Source organism: Cynocephalus volans, chromosome 6, assembly GCF_027409185.1.
Source record: "Cynocephalus volans isolate mCynVol1 chromosome 6, mCynVol1.pri, whole genome shotgun sequence".
In the NCBI taxonomy this organism is placed as follows: Eukaryota; Metazoa; Chordata; class Mammalia; order Dermoptera; family Cynocephalidae; genus Cynocephalus; species Cynocephalus volans.
In genome coordinates, this window is record NC_084465.1 from 144,167,748 (window position 1) to 144,190,453 (window position 22,706).

The 22,706-nt window shown below is 34.5% G+C and overlaps 1 protein-coding gene across 1 annotated transcript in view; it reads left to right on the forward strand.

The window, feature by feature from the left end:
- The window catches only part of GPR158 (G protein-coupled receptor 158), a 408,270-nt gene that overhangs the window by 380,183 nt on the left and 5,381 nt on the right, over positions 1–22,706 (forward strand). Inside the window, exons 7-9 of the mRNA XM_063101441.1 lie at positions 1,098–1,336; positions 16,267–16,405; positions 21,627–21,732. Coding sequence (XP_062957511.1) covers positions 1,098–1,336; positions 16,267–16,405; positions 21,627–21,732 — 484 coding nt within the window. The remainder of the gene's footprint in view (positions 1–1,097; positions 1,337–16,266; positions 16,406–21,626; positions 21,733–22,706) is intronic.

Sequence of the window (22,706 nt, forward strand, 5' to 3'; positions counted from 1 at the left end):
CTGCTGCAAAATAACTGTCTTTACTGGATGTGTTGTGTTAATTCAAGGAGAGCTACCAAAGATCTACATATAGAGGAAAAAATAATGTAATACCTCTAGGCTATTTCAGGTATATTTGTTTCATTTCTGGATTTATAGTGATTCTTATGAAGAATTCATATGACTAAAATTTATGGGTGGATGGAAGATCCCTATAGTAAGATTGGATTTTGTCTTTACACAATATTTAGAGATAGAACAGTTCTTAGAAATCATCTAATCCAGTAGTTCTCAACCCTGGCTATTCATTTGAGACATATACAGAAAAAAAAAAATATATATATATATATATATATTTTTTTTTTAAGTCACATTTCTTATAGATCATCCCAAACTTCTTTCTTAATGCCGTGAATTTATTCAGTTAGTATAGTGTTTAAATATCCCCTCATTGTTCTTATAATTATTTCATTATTATTTTTGGTAATGTGATTAAATGACTATGAAGGGAGGTCACATGAAATGATTTCCAGAAAATACCTTTGATAGCATTCTGCTGTAAAAACAAATAACTGGTTCAAGAAAGTTTTTGACTAGCATAATATTGTAAAATCCAACTACTTACTTTCAGGGCTGTTTTTTGATCCCCCAGAAACCCTGTTTGTCTGAGCAATGTTTGCCTAAGGTTCTTTCTGAAGTCCTAAGAATTTTCCTTGAAATATTAAGACATGCTCAAAAGAATTTCATCATTTATGAATATTGACTCAGTGCCTCAAATGCAGGATATTTGTTTTGCTATTGGAAGGTAAACTAAAATGAAATTAAATAAAAATATGAGCAATGCTGTTTCTGGTTTTTGTCATGTTAAAACTCTGCACATGGGCCAGCCTGTAGCTCACTTGGAAGAGTGTGGTGCTGACAACACCAAGTCAAGGGTTAAGATCCCCTTACTGGTCATCTTTTAAGAAACAAAAACAACAACAACAACAACAAAAAAAACTTCTGCATAAAAGTGGGTTTTGGTGGGTTTAAATGTCACCTAGAAAAATAAGATAGTTTAGAGTTTTACTTTGCAGGTGTTAGGTTTTTCTTTACATTTTGATCTTTTGCTTTTCTAGGGTTTTGAAGGTGTTTCTTTCACGAACAGCCCAACGAATTCCATATATGACTGGTGGACGGGTCATGAGGATGCTGGCAGTAATACTCTTGGTAGTGTTTTGGTTTCTCGTTGGCTGGACTTCATCTGTGTGCCAGAGTTTGGAGAGGCAGACTTCACTTATTGGCCAGGGGCAAACATCTGATCACCTCATCTTTAATATGTGCCTCATTGACCGCTGGGATTACATGACAGCAGTTGGTATGTGGTCACTTGTTTGGTGTGATTGTCTTGCTCTTTTTTCAGTAGCATTAAAAATTGGCTTCTTTAAAAGCCTTGCCAAACCCTTTCACAAAGCCTAAACAAATTTCATCTAATATGGTTTTGGTAAAACAACCATATGAAAATGACAGTAATGACATGAGGAATGCAAACTTTTTCTGGAAGTTTCCATTCTTTTTCAAAGGTATGTAGCTTTGTTGAAAAAATGTAATGAAGTAAACCAGAGTGGACAAATACAGCAAATAAAGGCAACCTCTGTGTACAAAGAAACTTTCTGCTTTCCATCTTATCAACTGGTTCCCATCTGATTGACAGTAGCTATTCTCTTGACTAATTTCTTTAGATGGAAGGAAAAAGGAAGTATGTTGGTATTTTTATAGTTTGGGTTTTATTATATATCAGACGTGGTGTGTATAGCACTCTTTGTGAAGAGATTGGCTCTGTAAAATTTCTGATCAATCTCTCTTTCCTATCTTACCTCTAAGGATAGTTTAGCAGTAATTCTCTGGAGGTTTAGTATTACACAAAAACCAAACCATGCTACTTGGAGTTACTAAGAGGATGTAGCTGAGCAACTGGAGAAATTAGAAGAACCACATCATGACTTGGGTCAAAAACACAAATTACTTTTCTGGCACTCCAGTGTTTTGAAAAAATGAACAAGGGAAATCCATAAGAATTTTTCTATTGCTAATATTAGGCTATTTTAAGCTAAGTCTCTAAAGAATAAAAATAAACCTTTGCTATTTTGTTGTACCCCTCAGTAAGCCACAGGACAAATCTTCATGTTGTTAGGCAGGTGTGAAAAATAAATATTCTCATTTTTTGTCTCCTTCATATTTGGCAATTGCTGATTGAATATTTACATCTAGTTTTGCTAAAAGCTAATTAAATGTGTTTTTTGTTTCCAGCTCAAATGGAGGAATATTTTTATGGGCAAGATATTTTAGGAATCTGACAGGCCTGATAACTGTAATAGTGAAGTAATGTGAGTATGTAAAGGGGATGGTTATAATGATAATATGTAAAGCTTATCGTATTTTGAGCAATATAACCATCAAAAGATAAAGCATGGAACCAAAGCAGGAAGCAATTCTGATCTTGACTTTAGTCGGGATCTGACAATTAAACAAATTGTACAAGTATAGTTCATAAAATTTTTACTCAATAGAAACCTCTGACATTATTTTACACTCTTCAGTGCAAATTAACCAAATAGGAAAAATCATTTCCTCATAATAGTATGAAAAAGAAAAGTCTACCAGATTTCTTGTCTGTTTTACAAACAAAATAATACGCAAAATATATGAGAACACGAAAAAGCACATAGCATTGCCTGTTTGCCCAGCATTTTTTTTGCATTTTTATATATGTGTTTTGAGATGTATTCAAGACCTTTTTCAAATTTATTTTACACTCAGAAGAGGATCTCATTTGTGATCTCCATATAAAAATATATAGGAATACGTAATTTATGGTAATCTGAAATTAATTTTATATAAACTTTATAGACAAGTAAGAATTCTATACAATCAATAAGGTCCACTGGGTACCTATAATATTTCTAATAATGTATTGGACACTTTGAGTGAGATATAAAATGTATAAAGTTCTTATTCCTCCATTATATAGCTTGTTATTGTTTTATATCGAATATAAGAATTGTTAAAAATTATTAATAAAGCAAAATTAAGTGGTCAAGACTCATGATGCAATAGTAGTTCTATTAAGGAAGACAACAGTTTGGACCAGAACCCAAGAATCTGTATAAAGGAGAAGTTCTTTGAGCCATTGGTAATATTTAGATTATTGAACAGAGGTGTAAAGAACATTCCATTTGATAAGAATAGTGGTGGATGGAGATCAGTGGGAATTGTGTGAAGGTACTTCAAAAAGTTTGTGGAAAAATATAATTGAAAGATAGTATGAATCTTTCTATGAACTTTTTGAAGTACCCCTGTATGAAACATGAAGGAAATGTCTAACTGGAAATCAGGATTATGTTGGGATACACTGTGAATGATATTGAATGATTACATTTTATTGCAAGTTTATTAAATACATTGTGAATAATGCTGGATGGTTAAGATTATTGAAAACATCTTAGAGGAATTTGGAGAACCAGGAAAGTGATTTGATAAATCAGTAAATTCATTCTAGATTGCTTTCAGGATGTAGTTTTTAATAAGTTATATATACCAAATTCAGGGATTTGGGTAGGAATCATTAGGGGAGAGAAATATTTAGAGCAGTGGTTGTCAAAGTGCAGTGCCCAAACCAGCAGCAGCAGCAGCACCTGGGAACTTGTTAGAAATGCAGATTCTTCAGCCCCACCCCAGACTTCCTTTATCAGATACCTGGGATAGTGGGGCCCAGCAATCTGTGTTTAATAAGCACTCTATGTGATTCTTTTTTTTTAATTTTTTTTATTTTTTTTTATTTATTTATTTTTTCTCTATGTGATTCTGATGTTACTCTAAAGCAGAGAACTACTGACTCAGGAAGTAATCAGATGAACTTACTGGAACCTAATGATCACTACTCTCAACTGTGCTCTGGGAATTCCATAACACACTTACTGTTCCTCAGATCAACCACCAGAACATTCTTCACAATGATTATTTTAAATCTTGTATCCTCTTTTCATACCACCAAACTGTCCATGTTTCTCTTTTCTCTTAGTGGATGACTTCTAGTTGAAAAAATAAATAGGAGCCATCTGATAAGAGTGTCTTAAAATTCTTGCCTACCTGTCTATAAATCTTCCAGTGTCTTCACTCATTCTTATCTATTCTCGCTCAGTTATCCTAGCCAACACTTCAACCTGTGCCACACTCATCCAACATTTTGACTCATCTCTACTGACCTCTCTCACTTTATGTGACCTTTCTGTCATCGGAAACTCCCCTACCTCCAAAATCACTCATTGCAGAATTCCATTCTGACCACAATTTTCCTAGCTCATTTGTTTAACTACTCCCTCTACAATAGCTCTTTAATATCACAGACTATTTTCACTGTACTTTAGTGCCACTAAATTCTGCTCTCCCCTATAGAGAAAGCTTACCAGGTAGCAAATTTTTTTCACTAGCGAGGAGGGAACTATAAACAAAATGGGCATGTTTTTATATATTAATCCTAGGTAATACCAGGGAAGGGAACAGAGAGAGCAAGGAAGACCCTGAGCTCAATTCCTGACCCTGAAGTATGTAGTGCAAGAAAGAATAAAGAGTCATAACTTGAACACAAACTATAACTGTGTCTCTCAGGGAGTCATTCTTCAGAGGCCCAAGCATCATCTCCTGTCACTGCAATGCACACTTCCTCCAAATTACCATTATTCCTGAACAATGAGGAATATTTTGGCTCTTACGCATACACAGTTATTTTACAACACAAGAAACATAGTGCACACATTTGCAATTCCAAACACGTAATCTGAATACGTATTTTTTATTACAGAAAAAAAAAAGATTTAGAGCTTGAGAAGGCTGCAAGAATGCAGTTCCTTAGGCAATAACCAGGTCTCAATAAAGGTAAGGAGATGGAAAGAAGCTAAGAGAAGAGATTGATTATGGTGGTAGGATCTAGGTCGTGGCTTTAGGAGTGAGATAAAAGTAGCAAGACTTGAGAGGCAGGAATTAAACTAATACTCCCAAAACATTAGGTGATAGCATTGGGGTCTCCTAGAAAATCAAAAGACTAGCGACAAGGGTGCAGGGACCAAGAGGTAAGATGAAGTTAAATTTTTGGTTAGTGGTGTTTTTGTTATTTCCCAGCCATTGTTTGTCCTACGGGAGCACCTTAGTTCCCATACTGTGCTTTTCCTGCAGTGACACAATTCTCTTTCAAAAGGTGAGGACACAGCATTCAACAAGAGCAAGTGGTTGAAATTAGAACTGTCTTGAAAAATCTGAGATATGTGGTTGCTGTAACTTTTTTTCACACTGCCTACAGCAATTTTCATTTACTTCTCTTCCAGCATGTAGCATTAAAATATTCTGCATTTAACCTCTCTTAATTTAATGTTTTCTAATGTGTTGCATATGCCTCTTTCCTGTTCTCTTTATATAGTTCTGTAAGTAGCATGTTTACCATTAGATTTTTTATATTCAGGCTGTTATTTAAGAATATATTCGTGTATTTTCAGCCAGCCAGAAGACCTGTACTGAAAACCAAATTATTCCTTAGTTCCTAAGCAGAAATGTTTCCATGCAAGAGAGGGGCTGTGGAGAGGCAGGAAATGGCTTTTACTCTGAGGTTGTAGGAGATCTTTGTTGAGAAGTTGCATATATTTATGCTTGTGTCAGGAGTCAATTTGGAGGAAAGAAAAAGTGATGGTTAATATATTGGTAAACTTGCATCCTGGATCAGCTTTACCTGTCAAAAATAATCTATTTTTCTTTAATAAATACAAAATAAAGAACTATTTGAAAGAGTGACGTACTAGTTTTTCCACTGAAGTACAGCTCTATTTAGAAACGTGGACCATAAATTTAAAGAATGGATCCATTCTATTTTTGTGTGTTGCACCAGGCTGTTCCAAAACTGTTCAGATAGATAATTTTCCTACCACAAGTGTTTCAGAAAGAGAAAACATGTATAGAAAAAAAGTGGGAAAGGGCCGAGCCCGTGGCGCACTCGGTAGAGTGCTGCGCTGGCAGCGCGGCAACACTCCCGCCGCGGGTTCGGATCCTATATAGGACTGACCGGTGCACTCACTGGCTGAGTGCCGGTAAAAAGAAAAAAAGTGGGAAAAAAATTTATGAACCTCCATGAACCTCAGTTTCTTTGAAGAAATTATTTGCATGCATAGAAGGGGAAGAAAAAACTTTCAGAATCCTATTGTCATTTATGCCTACTTATAATTTTGGTAATGATTATGTTTTCTGTATAAAAAATCGTGTGATAAGCTTTAATGGAAAACAAATAAAGTTATAAACATTGAGACTGTGGAAGACTGATGACCGTTGGACAATGTGAGAAGTGCTCCACAGGCCCAGCTGTCAGTTGGGTTTTTTCTTTTTCCAATGGTTTTGTTTATCTAGTGGAAAGGGAATTTCAAAATTTTGGATGTTCCAGATCAGATTAGAATTCTTATAAAGACTTAAACTGCCATACCTCTTTGAGAATCATCTATAATAAAAATAATACTATAGTACTTACACTATTGATCACTATATGACTTAGCACTTTGAATTTTTCTGAGTGCATTTAAATATATTTTCTGTAGCTCACTGAAGGCAACAGAAAGGATCTTTCCATCTGCTCACCCCTCTTTCCTCTCGCAATCCAGCAGCTGTGTGCTCCTCAGCAACATTGCCTGTGCTGCTCATACTATTTCCCTGACACCTAACAAAATATCTGTCAGTTGTAGGCTCTTGATAAATATTTATTGAATAAACAAAGAATGAGCTCCGTTCTCCTTATCTTGAGATAGGTTGTATGGTCAGAATTATACCAGTATAGGAAGCATGTTAAAGCTAAAAATTCAGAAGTTATACAGTTATCCCCAATTTTATTTTAATGGTAAAAGTGTATGTTCAAATTTTGGCAGGTATTTTTTTAGCATGTTATATAAACTAAATTGATAATTCCCAGCCATTTTATGAAACTCTGCCTCTGACTTCTCTAATAGTCAACATAATAGACTGGTACAAATTTGGCATGGTAAATTAAAATTACAATTTAAGAAATATTACATATTATAATTACAAATATTGAAGTAGAATTAAATTAATTTGCTGTTGATGAAGATTTTAATTATTTCTTTATGCTTCTCAAGCTATATAAAGAGTAAAGAGGTTGAGACTGGGAGACATTCTCCTAAATTAGTGAAGAAAACAAATAAACATCCCAGGTCATACTGGTTTTGTCAAATGTTAGTAGCAGGATTGCTGACTTTCTTTTCTTTTTTTTCTAAATCTAGCTACCCAAGTTGGTAAGTTGGTGGTCAGTTGTCCATGTTCAGGATTTTTCACAGTAGCATTTAAATTTGTCCTATTAAAAAGTCAAAACTTTATTCCCTTGTGAGTTGCCTAATTGGTTGATACAAACTGGCAAATGAGTAGAACTGACTTTTCATGCCTGAATTAACCTTTATAACTTCACCCCTAAAACCAAATAGACCACATCTTGACTCCTAGATTTAGATATTCCCAGCAGGGTCCTCCAATATAGGGCTTCCAAATTTGGAGTATATTAATTTAATAGCAGAGCTAGTGATGTAATGGAATTCATCCTGTGGTATATGTAGTTGGATAGCACTCAATTTCTGACTACACATTTAGAACACATATTAAAGACAGTGAAACGGTGCTAGTGACCAAGATAAGTTAGACTATGTGGGCAGATTCTTACCTTATCTACAGGAAACAACAGGACTGCAAAAAAGTGGCTGATAGATGGTAACATCAAGGACATTTAGAACTTCCATTCCATGGTTCAATCTGTGCATCAGACTTTAGCTCAGAACTAGATAAGCACTGAACTGTTCCCTTGGTTTCTTCCAGAAGTTAGGTGATGATAATCTAATGTGACAAAAGGGAATGTAGTTAAGAATAAAGCTATTTTACTGTATGTACAAAAAGCTCTATCTAGGCTCCTATTTATCTTCTGTTATTCTATTTTTCTTTGTCACTGATATGGCCTAACTCTTCTCAATGGCATATGTGTGATCTAGTAATTATTCCCTGACAAGGACCCTGTTATAAATTAAGTTCTCTCCCCACCTCTCTACGGTTGTAAAAAATGTACCAATACATGAGGTGTCTGATGGTTCTGGAAGTTCCGTAGAGCTTGACAACCCTTGCTATATATTTTATTCACCAAATTGGAAAGAAAGACATAGAGAAAAATTTAAGCAGTAATGAAACAGGTATGATTAGTTTGGGTTTCATTTGGTAACTATAAAATATTTGTGCTTTTAGTGAATTCAAATATTAATGATCCAACTGTTGAAAAGTACTGGTTCATTTCCACGGATTTCACATAAAATATTTTTACTACAGAAAATGTATCTTTATTTTTATCTTCTTCATTGACATGCTTTTCTTCTTTGTTCTCCTCCTTCCTGGTATAATATTTTAAACACCCAAAACAGACAATGTGTTCATTACTTTAATTAGTCATATGCCAGTGTTTAGAAAGAACTGAGAAAAAATACAGTAACTCTCTTACTGAGTTATATAGGAAAATTCTAAAATAGCAACTGTTTCTGAGGATTTAAATACTTAATTACCCTAGAAGATTAAGCTATATTATTACAGGTGAAATTTGATATAAGCACCATTTAATGAGTATTGGGGAAAATAGATAGACTGCCTCTTCATCTGACAGATTAATGGTTTTGATTTAGGTTCTTCACACACATTTCCTTTTCTTCTAATGTGCTATATGCCTTAATCTACACTGCATTACTTGTTATCATTTTTAAAGTGTATTTTTAATTTTCAATCAAAGGATAAAAGCCTGGCAACATGAACAGTTTGTTTAGGCTTAGGCTACATCTCTAGAAACAATGCATACTTTTTGAAGGCTTGCTTGAGTATTTTCAGCATGACTGAAGTGGGGATTTTCTTATTTATATACCACCTCTTCTGAAAAATATTTTACTTCTCTGAGGAGTAGTTATTTATATGACATTAAAGGGCAGAGAGAAAGGATAATTTATTTTTACCCCAATTTTATGTTTGTAGTTCCATTTTCCTCTTTGGGAAGGTAAAAAAAAAATGTTGTCACAGGGTGGGGATTGTCTTGGAATGGGGCTTGAGGGACATGGAGGAAGAGTTAAAATACCTGTGGTGACTACTATTTCTTCTGTGGAGTTTCAGCTCCTTTGCAAAACCCTAGGATTTTTTTTTTTTTTTTTTTTTTTTTGTGAACGGTAAGGGGATCGCAACCCTTGGCTTGGTGTTGCCCATACCGCGTTCAGCCAGTGAGCGCACTGGCCATCCCTATATAGGATCCGAACCCGCGGAGTGCCACTGTGCTCCCAGCACCACACTCTCCCAAGTGAGCCACGGGGCCAGCCCAAAACCCTAGGATCTTAAAAGGGGGAAAATAGAAGAATAAAAAAGTTCTCTTTTGTTGCTTGAATAGAGATATCCCCTAAATTAACTCAGTTGTCAAGAAGATTTGGGTAGTCATTTCCCTTATATGGAAAAGAATGCCATAATTTAAATAAAAAGCTGAGACTCCCTATGGACTACAATGTGTTCTAATAGCCCCACCAATTCTGATTTCTGCAGTAATTATAAAGAGAAGAGTCTGATGCTATCATTTCCTCTGAGATTAAGTACTTAGAATACGGAGTAGAAAGGTTTGCAGGTTTTCCCTATTTCAGCTCCCCAGGACTCATTCCCCATAGTAGTTAAAACCCTGGGATAACTTATATAAAAAAAAGACCACTGGCCAACAGAGCGACAGATTTGTAATGACCACATAAATCCCTCACTCAGAGGTCAAGTAATATCTTGAGCCAAGCCTAACTCAGCAAAATTGTCTGAAAGATTTTATAAGCCATAAATTTACAGTAACTTCCAAGGAATTTAACATTTCTATAACTTCCAGAAGAGAAAAATGGCACGGGAAGTATAAAATTAAGGTATAAAATACACTTATTCTTTCTCTTTGCCCTTTAGCATCATTCAAACCACTTCAAAAAGGTAAACATTTTTCCACAGAGGTGGAATGTAAATGAATGACCAACCAACCAAATACCCAACCTACCCCCACTACAATCATTCTAAAAACACTCAAGCTAGTCCTTCAGAAAGTATGTGTGAGTTTCCAGTACTGTAGCCCAAGCAAAGGCAAATAAATTGTTAATGCTATCAGGCTTTCAGAAAGGATCAAAAATTAAAAGTACATTTTTTAAATGAGAGCAAGTAATCCCAAATCCAGCTCCCTCCCCAAACAATAATGCACATGCCGAAGAGGGGGAGAGGTAAATGGAAGGAACATTATGGGAAAACAACAGCTTATTACCCTGACCTTGAATCTGTGCCCTGAGAGGTCTCTCATTTATTTTGTCTTTGGGAGCTCTTCACATTCATAATCATTCACAATCTTTAATGTGTGTCCATAAGCTCTGAAGTATCTGGGCACCCTACATCAAACTTTAAAAATCCTAAATGTGTATGCCAGAGAGAGAGAAAAGTATACTTTCTCTACCTTTCCCACTTAACTTCCAGAAAAGAGTTGGTCCAAGTTCTAGATGTGTGTGAAAGGAAGCAATAAAGAAAAGCCAGCTTGCAAATGTGTGACCGTTCACAGCAGTTCTAGCCTCAGAGAGCTCCTTAGCAGTGAGTGGGTAAGGGAATAGATGTACCAGGTTACTGTATGACCTATTATAGTCGATGTGCTTAACCATATTATTCCTCAGCACCCAACAGTACGTCTGACCCAAGCTTGAAATGTCAGCTGTCAGAATTTTGCCCCCAGCCACAAAAGGAGTCATGAGCTCTACAACAAAACCCTCACAAACGTAGATAACATACAAAATGCATTTAGCACAGTTCCTGGCACATTCAAATGATGTTAGTTGTGTTATCAGGATAATTGAGGAGACAAAAAGTACTTTGTAGTACAACTCCTTTGATATTCCACAGACTATTTAATTCAAATTAAAATATTAGCTATTTAAAATATAAACAGTTGATGATTGAAATATATATATATATACACACACACACATATATATATATATATATTTTAGTGGGATAAAAATATTTCCAATCCAAGGTTTTAGTCTATGCCTCTGTTAGCAATAGAGCAAAAGAAATTTCAGCCCAAGGATGTAGTTTAGGGAGCACCGGTCAGGAACTAACAGTCATGGGTTCTAGACCCCGTTCTGCTGCTCACAGAATGAGTGCACCTGGAGTGTGACAAAGTTCTCTGCAGGCGTGACCTATAGCCCAACTCTGTCCTCCCTTCTGATTCCCTGCTTCCAGAGAGCTGAGAAGGAAACAGACATTCTGGCCTCCATTGTCCTAGGTGTGAAATATGAAGAGTCTTCAAAAAATTCATGGAAAATACATATTATGAAAAAACTATGCACGGATTTCAAAAATGTTTTCACCCAAGTCAACTCATACTAATTTGTTATAACATGTCTGAACAGGATCTAGTTTACTTATCTAGTTTACTTAACCAGTCACTACGAAGGATAAGACATCAGTTTGAAAAAAGCCCCTATCAGAGCAACACGAATTCTGCTAAAATTGCAGTAGGAACAAACATCAAATTTATGGTGAAGCTTGGGTGGAAGAATGGTGAGATCATGAAAAGTTTATGGGGACAATACCCCAAAGAAATCAGCACGTTACAAATGAATAGCACATTTTAAGAAGGGACGAGGCAATGTTGAAGAGGAAGCCCACAGAGGCAGACCATCCATATCAACTTGCAAGGAAAAAAAATAATCTTGTCAGTGCCCTAATTGAAGAGGACCGTTGATTAACAGCAGAGGTAGTCAACACCATAGACCTCTCAATTGGTTCAGCTCACACAATTCTGACTGAAAAATTAAAGTCGAGCAAACTTTCCACTCAATGGGTGCCAAAACTGTTGCACCCAGATCAGCTGTGGATAAGAACAGAGCTGTCAATGGAAATTTTAAACAAGCAGGATCAAGATGCTAAAGTATTTCTTCGAAGAATTGTAACAGGAGATGAAACATGGCTTTACAAGTACTATCCTAAAGACATAGTACAATCGAAGCCATGGCCACCGAGAGGTAGATGTGGTCCAGTCAAAGCAAAAGCAGACAGGTCAAGAGCAAAGGTCATGGCAACAGTTTTTTGGGATGCTCAAGAAATTTTGCTTGTTGACTTTCTGTAGAGCCAAAGAATGATAACATCTGCTCATTAGGAGAGTGTTTGGAGAAAGTTAGAAAGTTTTAGCAGAAAATGCCCAACTTCACCAGAAAGTCCTTCTCCACCACAGTAGGGCTTCTGCTCATTCCTCTCATCAAACAAGGGCAATTTTGCCAGAGTTTTGATGGGAAATCATTACATATCCACTTACAGCCCTGATTTGGCTCCTTTTGACTTCTTTTTGTTTCCAAAATCTTAAAAGTTCTTTAAAAGGCATCCATTTTTCTTCAGTTAATAATGTAAAAATGACTGCATTGACATGGTTAAATTCCCAGGACCCTCAGTTATTTAGGGATAAATTAGTTGCTGGTATTATTGCTTACAAAAGTGTCTTGACCTTGATGGAGCTTATATTGAGTAATAAGGTTTATATTCTTTTATTTTTACCTTTTAATTGCATTTTCCACAAACTTTTTAAAGTCCCCTCATATAGTACCACATTCACCTTCTGCGTGCTTCTCTATCCAAATCTGAATAAACTGACTTCAAGACCAGCTGAATAATAACTACCCTTATTCCTGGCCACATAGTCACTCAAAACTGTACCCTCTCACTACATGATCTAATAAAGTCACTTCTAACTAAAATTCTATCAGAAGTATCCTTCTCATTGTTTTAATTATTCTTATTTTAATCAAAAGAAATGCAGGTAAGCCTCCAGAGTATCAAAGCTTCTGTGTGGCAGTTGAACCATAGAATGCTGGTATTTGAGATATTCTCAAGCATTAATGAAGTTGTTTGATTTAATACTTAACAATAACTTCTGTGTTGCCCACCATATTATTAGACTAAGAACAAAATGAGTTATCCTGGATGGATTTGTAAATAAGTTTTTACTTTGGCCATTTATTTCCTAAGTGGCTAGGACTTAGCAAAAAAATAGAAGACATTAAAAGAATCACTTGGGAAACAAAACATAATGTTACATCATTTATGTATTTATGCTGTGTAAAAATACTTCTTTAATGAGGCTTAGAAGTGTAAAATGTTATTAATACAAAATGCCTTTGCAACATGGCAAAGCAGGGTACCACAGCTCGAACGAAATGTTTTCTTTGAAGTTACTCTCCCCTCAGCCCTTGTGGGTGGTCTGAGATTACAGAGCTAAGGCATCTTTCGTGTCAAAGGACTGATATTAATTCTCACTTCTTAGCTTGTCCCAGCCCTTTGGAAAAATTAATTGAAATTTCTTTCATTATGGTATATTAATTTTTAAAAGGCTGTGGTAGTTAACTTTTAAACCAAGTGTTATCCCTGATAGATTAAACATAAAATACTTCAGTCTTCTGAAAGCCCTATTTGGATCTTTAAATATAAATGCAATTCCCTTTTTAACTACACTCATGCCTCTCACTGAAGTTATTTAACACCAGAAATTATTTTGTAAAGTAGAGCACAACACATATTTCAACTCCTACATAATAACACTGCAAAATTTGCTAACATCTGCATATTTTCTTTACTAATTGCAGTGTTAGTCTGAAGTTAATTATATGAAATGGATTTTTTTCTGAAGCACAACTTTTATATATCACATTTACTTTAATTGGTGCTTTGAATAATAAATTGTTTTTTAGCTGAAGCATATTGTTTGATGTTGCTAATGAAATGATTTTAATGTTCAGCTTAGCTATTATGAGAAATCTTATTTTGTCTTATATTTTTAAATATAATTCTGCATTGTAGCATACCAATTAACCTGATAACCACTTTCCTTTTTTTGAATCTTCAGAATAACACTATATTAAAACACCGCAGGAAGTGGCAGGAGATGCTATTTTTGTCATGCAGCTACATCTGAATACTTCAACTACAGCATATTTTTTCTGCTAGCATTGCTTAATAATATTTTTGCATTTACCATTCTTTTGTGCCAAACGCACTACTACACACTTAATGGTATGTCAGTAAATAGAGGTTGCCACTGTTAATAGTAATGCCAGTATGATCTTTAGATCACTTACAGACCTGTTGAAAGGAAAACTTGAGAGAAAATATAATTTAAGAGTTTACTTGAGCAAAGAATGATTTGTGAATCGGGAAGAACCAAAAACTAAAGAAAGTTATAGGCTTCATCATAGCAGCCTGAGCATCTAGCTTTTGTAGGCTATGGAAGCAAAGTAAAGAAACTACTTGATTGGCTACAGCGAGGTGTTTCCTTATTGGGGTATGGTCTGATGGGCAGTCCCAAGTTAAAGAACCAATCTGCCATTTAGCTATGACTGGCTGAAACTCGATTCAAAATTAATTACAAGGAGTGCTTCTAAGTTAAATTTCTGTTCTCTTGCATAAAGGTTACTTGAACAGAAACAGTACGAGGCTAATGGCCTCTTACTTATTTGGCTTTAACAGGTCCTGCGATGTTGAATGGTGTGGCAAGGTAACAAAAAGACAGAGTCTCTAATGATTAAAACATAAAACATATCATTTAGAGTCATTCAGTTCAACAAATATTTCTTAAATCTAAGTGTGCTTAGTACTGTTGCTATCACCTGTGTGAGCAATGGGAGAAAAAATAATTGAAAAACTCGATTCTTGCCCATTAACTAGTTGGGGTGGTGGTGATGGTTGACTAAAAAGACCCCATGAACAATTTTCTCCCAATTATATATTGTAATTACTAATAGATAATTTAAATAGATAATTAAAAACTACATGATATTAGAGGAAGGAAAAATCAATCTTTTCAGGTGGTTTTGTGATGGAGGTGGGACTGGAAAACTTGGCTCAGATTTGCAAATGTGGGTAAGAAGAGATTTCCAGTGGGAGCAAGAGCTTGGGCAAAGCCTCAGAAGCAAGACCGGCTACATCAGGGTTCTAGAGTAGGTCCTGACAAATTTGTTTATTCAAGAGACTTTCCATACCTAGGTCACTACCTAGGGTTTAAATGCCGATAGAAATATGCTGAAACTTAGGCAGGTAAAACACCTTGGTGTTTTAAATGAAGATCAGTGTTTCGGTATACAGCAAGGTTATATCTAGGTAAATGCATTTGATAGAATGTTTTCTACAAATTGCAGCTTTCTTATTATTAATTAGATATTATCTTCCAATAAGGTCATGTCACTATGACAGATAGAACAGGTTGTAAATATTATTGGTCAAAATGAGTTAAAACAGCAATGCTCAGTTTGCAAAAAGTCAAATGAGAAGTGTGGTAATAAGAACCATTTATTTAACAACTGTTATGTGTCAGAAACTATGTTAAGTGCTTTATATGCATTACTCGATTTGATAAGCAAATAATCCATGAAATATGTATTTTTTTATCCTCATTTTCCAGATGAAGAAACTGTGGCCAGAATGGTTAAGTAAATTGCCTAAAATTATGCAAAGTTAGTTAGGGATAGAGCCAGGTTTTGGATTCGGACTAGTATGGTCCTGAAGTCCTTATTCTCAGCTGCTACATTCTGCTTGTTTCTTCTGGCTGCAGTGATCAAGCAAGGTGATTGTGAATTTTACTAAACCTTTCAGCACTCGACCCACAAAAGATAGATTTCTGTCATGGGTGAAGAAACATTGTTTCATTTATAAAATATGCCACTAAATGTTTAGCAACCTATGTTCTCATATTTCTGGCAATAAATATCTTTACTTATTGAACTGGGTTCAATACAGTAAGAATTTAAATTTCTAGAAGCTGCATACAAACATGTGACAGGCCTTCTGTTGCCTAGATAACTTTATTGTGACCCAGGTCCTCCACGAGCATCCAAACTTAGATTGGGGATGTGGAAAGTTATTTTACAATAGTTTTAGGAAAAAGCCAGGTATTAGCAAAAAAATTCTGATATTCCAAATGCTATTAACAACAACAAAGTGTACCTTTAAAAAATCTTGTATACACTGAATAAAATTTGAAAATGAATATATGGCATCTATGTTTATATGTGAATGGCACTTTCCAAGCATCTATTTCTTACTAAACTTATGTTTCTTTAATAGACACAAAATGTATGCTAAAGAACTTATATTTCATTTTTTCTTTACTTGTAAAACTAATGGAAAATTGTTTGTTTGTTCTTCTCACAGCTGAATTTTTATTCCTCTTGTGGGGTGTTTATCTCTGCTATGCAGTGCGGACAGTCCCATCGGCATTTCATGAGCCACGCTATATGGCTGTTGCAGTTCACAATGAGCTCATTATCTCTGCTATATTCCATACAATTAGGCAAGTGTTCTGTAGAACTAGTAAATAACTTTTATTTTTCTGATGTGTCACCATTTAATTTATATAGTAAAATTGGATAGGATGCATAATGGAAAAATTTAGGAAGGATGGTTTTTATAAGCTTTTATAAGTTGATTAATTTCTTTTTTTCTAAACTCTGTTATTCTTAGTTCCTTTCAATGTGTTATTTATTGCTTTCATTTATTGTGAAGGTTAACTCAATGTTATTCTGTTATGTTAAAGCACTTATGGGAATGTCATTGGATATTGTTCATAAAATATAATGCTTTTTGCCAAGAAGGTATAAAGCAATACATACATACATTATAAAGCAAATATAGATAATGCACCTGTGTTTTTATGCATGTTTAATATGCTAGTTTATACTTTCAAATTCTTAATATTCAAATAAACAGCTTATGTGTGTGAATTCTGCTGAATATAAAACCAAAAAAAAAAAAAAAAGATTTCAATCTGATGAGTGGATTAGTGTGTGCAATAGGATTTTGTCATCATCCCATTTTAGCAATGAATTTCTGGGGTAGGAATGTGTAACCTGACGCTCTGCTCTGTGATTATCTCATGTATCTCTACAGCAGAGTACAAAGGAGGAAGAGAGTGACATACAATGAAGTGAACAAAAAGAAGCATGTGTGACTTATCATCCAAGATTTCTAAATGGAAATGAAATAAAAATCTCAGGGTAGAACTAAAAAAAGAATTCTATTGTTTGAAAAGCAACAAACAGTGATGACAGTGTATATTGTTGAATATAATAATTATTCTGATTTGAGCATCACATATTGCATATTGCACATGAGTATTGATATTCAACTCTGTACGCCACAGATATATACAACCAACTCTGTTACAATAAAAAAATAATAATAATAAAATTAAGGAAAAGAAAAGCAACAAAAAAAATATCATTCAATTGCTGGAGATATTTGCAAGTTAGGACACACTCAACAATGTAATTAAAATTTTGAATATTTATTTTTTACCTTCAGTGGAAAGAGGGGATCCCTTTTCTCTGGTTTCAGTCCTTTGTTGGCATTCAGACTTCCCCAGAGACCAATAAGAATGGGATTTGGGGAGGTTGTGGGAAACTGTGAACCTGTGGAAGTTTTGCAGGATGTTTATCATCTCTCACTTTAGTTAAAAGTCAGAAAATGCTATCTTGTACCTTTAGCAATAGATGATGCCGGACAGCAGTTGGGCCTTAGGTACAGCCTACACTTTTCAAACTTTTAAGTAAGAAAAGGAAGTATCTGTGGTCTGGAGCCTCGCATGCTCCATCAAGGGGCCAGGAATCAAGGGAATTAGCCTCTTAGCTTTGTCTTGTTGTCCCTCAAGAGAAGAGAGATAAAGGAGAGAAAGAGATTAGAAGAGGGAGGAAAGATGAGAATGGAAATATGAGATTACAAATAAGCAAAGGGAGGAATGCTTTTTCAACTCTACTCAACTAAAGTTCCAGGATCTGAGAGAAGGATGTCCTCGGTGCAAAATGTAGGGAGCACCAGAGAACACTGTCATGGTACCAGAGCTCCAGCAGCCTTTACATTTCTCCCAGACTGTCTTCCAAGAAGAGCTACCTTTTTGTTGTTTCCAGAAAATCAAGCATTTATGTTTCAAGATCTAACAAATATGTTCTCTACTATCAGTTACAAGTTAAATTTTATATTAACAAACCAACTAGAGTTACAAACCTGTGAGAAGACTGTTACAGATGAGTTTAAATGTTTTCTACTGTCAGAATGTGACTATATGATGCAAAGAGTTCTCTACTTTTGCCCTACAATAAGCTGTTAGACTTCTTTGATGCAAATTAATTGTCCAAGTAATTAAATCTGTTCAAAGCAGTTGCAACTCTTTAGAAAAATCATAAAATAAAGAAAAATACAAACTCTCTAATCAAACCACCCAAAGATAAGCACAAATATATTAGTATATCACTTATAGATGTTTTTATGTGTGTCTATGTTTCTGATACATTACATTTTATAACTTCCTCTTGGTAGTGTCACAGTGCAAATTAGCATGCTCAAAAGTCTTCCTGTAAGGAGACCTACTTAACTATGTTTAACCAGCATTTTCCAAACTTAATTGACCATGGAATCCCCCCAACCGTCACTTGACATCTGATAGCAGCCATCCCTTAGTACTGAGACAAGGTGATGGGAGATATATTTTAAACACTGATTGAAAACAGCTTTCCTACTTTGCTTTAAGTCTTTCATATAGAGACCCAAACAACCCATCACTCCAGCAAGAAGAATTATATGAATAGGAACTGAGTTCAAGTAGACACACGCTCTGATTAATTAACTCACAGGATCAATTTTCTTCCATACAACTGTGTGGACCCTATCCATTTTGCACAGAGAGGAATTCCAGTGGTAGCAGAGTGACACAGGGAGAGTAACCAGCTTTGGTAGACATCGATGTTTCCTCAAGCAAGCCTAAATGAACCTGAATAAGAAGCCATACATTTTAAGTTCCAGGTTTGGCCTATTTTTCTACCTAGATCAGATTGGATCAAATTGTGGTATATTGGCTTTAAAGAAGTATAAAATTTACTAGCTACTTTCTCTTAGAAATTAAACTTGTATGGCCATAGAGTACCAAGGAATGGAACTATAGCTTAACACAGTAAATCTGCAGAACAGTGATTTGGCGGTGATAGGTAGGGAGCAAGTAATAGGCAATAATACTTAAAGAAATCAAGTATGCACAATGTCTTATTTACTCATGAACTAAATTCATACATGCTATGATTCCAATATTTATAAAGTCCAAGAATAAGAAGCAATAACATAATTTAAATCAGCTGGATTCAACTTGGTAATTTTTTCCTTGAATGAGATATTAAATAAGGCTTCCAACATCAGAAAAGATATTCTCTAGCAATTTGGAATATGTGTTCCTTCTTGTCTACTTAAAATATAAAATTATATGTGTTTATGTATATATACACATATATAAACATATATATATATAACTATGACTATGTGTTGTATATGGATTTACCTTCATTCTAACCAAATCATCAGGTTGCACAAAAATAAACTAATATCAAAGGATTAAGTCTAGAAGGGTAAAAAATGCAGAAGGCATTTTTCTCAGCCTGTTCTAATCTTTTCCTTATTTTTAGTACTAAGCATAAAACAAACCTTTCGGAAAGTGCAAGACTTTAAAAAGTTTGCTTCATATTTAACCTCAGGTTTTAAATATTTTTATGCTCTTGGCTTTTTGACCTATTTTTAAAAAGTTGAAATACTCTTAAAACATGAAGCTTTTAGGAAGAGGAGGAGGTTGGGACCAGAAAATGAAGCTTTTAAACTATTGCAAAACCCAGTATTTCTCAAGATATTTCTAAGTCAGAACTGTAACCTAAAAAACCTGGCAGTAATTTAAAGCTGATCAATTTGAGGGTAATTGATGTCAGTATATTTCAAAGTTACTTATTTGGAAGATTCACTATTTTAATTTGAAATATATGCGGCCATTCTTCTTTCTAGATATTGTCATGCTGCCTTAAAGTTCACGCATGTTGGCATTTAAGATAGGAATTCCCAGTACATGAGGTTGCTTTTAGACTGTAAATCTATCTCCTTTGATGTAACTTTCGACTCCAATACTGGCAATGACACTCAACAGATTGAGATTGTATTATTTTTCAGTGTACATTATATATTGCTTATATGCCTCACAAACTGTAGCTTATAACTGAGTGTGTGTGTGTGTGTTTGTGACATGTTGCATTTTAACTTCCTTTTGGGAGTGTCACAGTGCAAATTCTATTACAATGCTAATAGTGATTCTATTACGATGCTTAAAAAAAAAAATCTCACCTGACCCAGGAAAACAGACTATGTCAAAAGTATCTCATCCCTGAACAAAGTAAATATTCAGTTATATTCAAGGCATGTGTAAGGCCTCTTTTCTCACAAAAGAGTTAGAGAAGATGGTAATCCAGAAAATCCTTTTTAATGATATGTGAACTATCATAAGTGTTCTGCACGTCTAGGTATGTTACAAGTCTGTTTTGTTTACGTCTCCAGACACAGGGGAAAATACCTCTCCATTTTGGATAACTCTTGAGCTTTCATTCTAGCTTGAGGTATTTGGAGGAAAAGGGTAGAGGTAAAAATAAGAAAAAATCCCCTCGATGGCAATTTTGTTTTAAATATTAATATATTAATTTATGTAGTAAATTTGTCATGAATGCAGTATAATACAGATTTAAAAAAATAGTTTCTTCCCTTTTTAGCCATTCATATATGTTTGTTTTGTGACTATGATATTATAAGCATTTTCTTAGGATGTTAACTTTTCAAATTTGATGAAACAAGTCATCATTGAAACAAAAATATCATTGAAACAAAAGTCTGATTCTCTAGTTCCAAAAGCAGTAAAATCTCATATTTAGCTTTCATGGATAAACAATGGATGGGAAAAAACTAAAAGAAGAATATAGCTGCAAAAAGACCTATATAAAAGCAACTCCTGATATCTGTATGAGGATGAGTTCTTAAAACAAGAGCTTTGGTTTGTACATGCACCTACTGATTAACAAAAATATTCCAAAATTACTAGAGTAGACCTCAGTACTGGATTTCTCTGCACCATGTTTCCCGCAAGGCCATCCTGGAACACAACTTTATAAATTCCTCAGTAAAATAAGATTTTAAATACTACATTTTTAATTATTTAACACTTTAATAATTAAGAACAATTTTTATTTTAAAGGTGCATTTTACAAACCATTAGTATATTCGTTATATCCATTACATCATTTACCATTTAAACCTCTGGGATTATTCACAAAGACAGATAATTACCCACTTTTTTTCTTATTTCTAACTAATGTTCTTAAATAAAGAATATTAGAATCAAGAGTTATTTGGATGTGTCCTATAACTCAAATTTGCCCGAAAACACCAGTTTGTAACCTATTCTTCTCAAAATTATAGTCTTAGAAATTATTATGCTATCTTTCTTGCTATTGATAGTCTAAAATAATAAATAATAAAATGCTCATATGTATCCAGTTAAGGTTATTTAGACCTTTATTCTTCTTTTATGAAAATATATGTCATAGATACAGCAATATGATTTCTTTTTTCAAATACTCTGAGGAAAAGAGTTTCCGAGTATCCTAGTGTTTTAAGTAGAAATCTTAATCATGGATTGTTGACTCATTGAATTCTTATTTCAGGTTTGTTCTTGCCTCAAGACTTCAGTCTGATTGGATGTTGATGCTGTATTTTGCACATACTCATTTGACTGTGACAGTCACCATCGGGTTGCTTTTAATTCCAAAGGTATTCTTCTAACATTACTTTTTTTCTTGCAAGACAATTATTTTAAATGAGCATGAAGTCATTTCTCCTTTTAAAATATTTGGCAACATAGACAAAAGGAGGTGTGGAAATCTGCTTGGCACTACAAGATTTTAAGGCTCCCTCCTTAGGGAGTATCTGTTTTCTTTTTGGATTTATTAAACACATTAAATTTTTTAAAAAATAAAAACGTATTAAATAATTTTTTAACAATTTATGTTTAAAAACCCAGCATTTGTTTCAGTTCTTTTCTAGACATTTTGATGTCTATTTATGTTTTAATTATCATGGGTTCAAGGTGGCTTTTATTGCAGCTCTAACATCAAGATCATTTTTTGAAAGAACCATCCTATTCTAATACTCCTGGTTTGGATTTACATTGCAAAATTCTTATGTTTAAAACATTCAGAGAAATTTTTATGTAAACAGAAATAAATAATTCTACTATGTATAGAAGAATCTCAATAATGACAGATACTTTTTTTATTTTATTTTATATTTTTTGTCTTTTTCGTGACTGGCACTCAGCCAGTGAGTGCACTGGGCCATTCCTATCTAGAATCCGAACCCGCGGTGGGAGTGTCGCTGCGCTCCCAGCGCCACACTCTCCCGAGTGTGCCATGGGCTCGGCCCTCAATAATGACAGAGTCTAACACAGACTTAAGCAGGCAGCATAATGAAGTGGGGAAAAAATGGGCCAGGACTCAAAATGCAAGGATTCTGAACACATGCTCTGCCACAAACTAGTTGTATAATTTAACTTTAACCAAAACTGATCTCTGGGTTTAATTTTCCTTGTCTATGACATTGTAGCAGTAAGACTGCTTGGAATAAAATAAAATATCAGAGTTTGGCGGAAAAAAACACTTTGTGCAAATTATAGCATTATCATTATTTTCCTCCTTTATATAGAAAGAAACATGAAATTAGAACACTAAACAGATGCTTCTTGACTT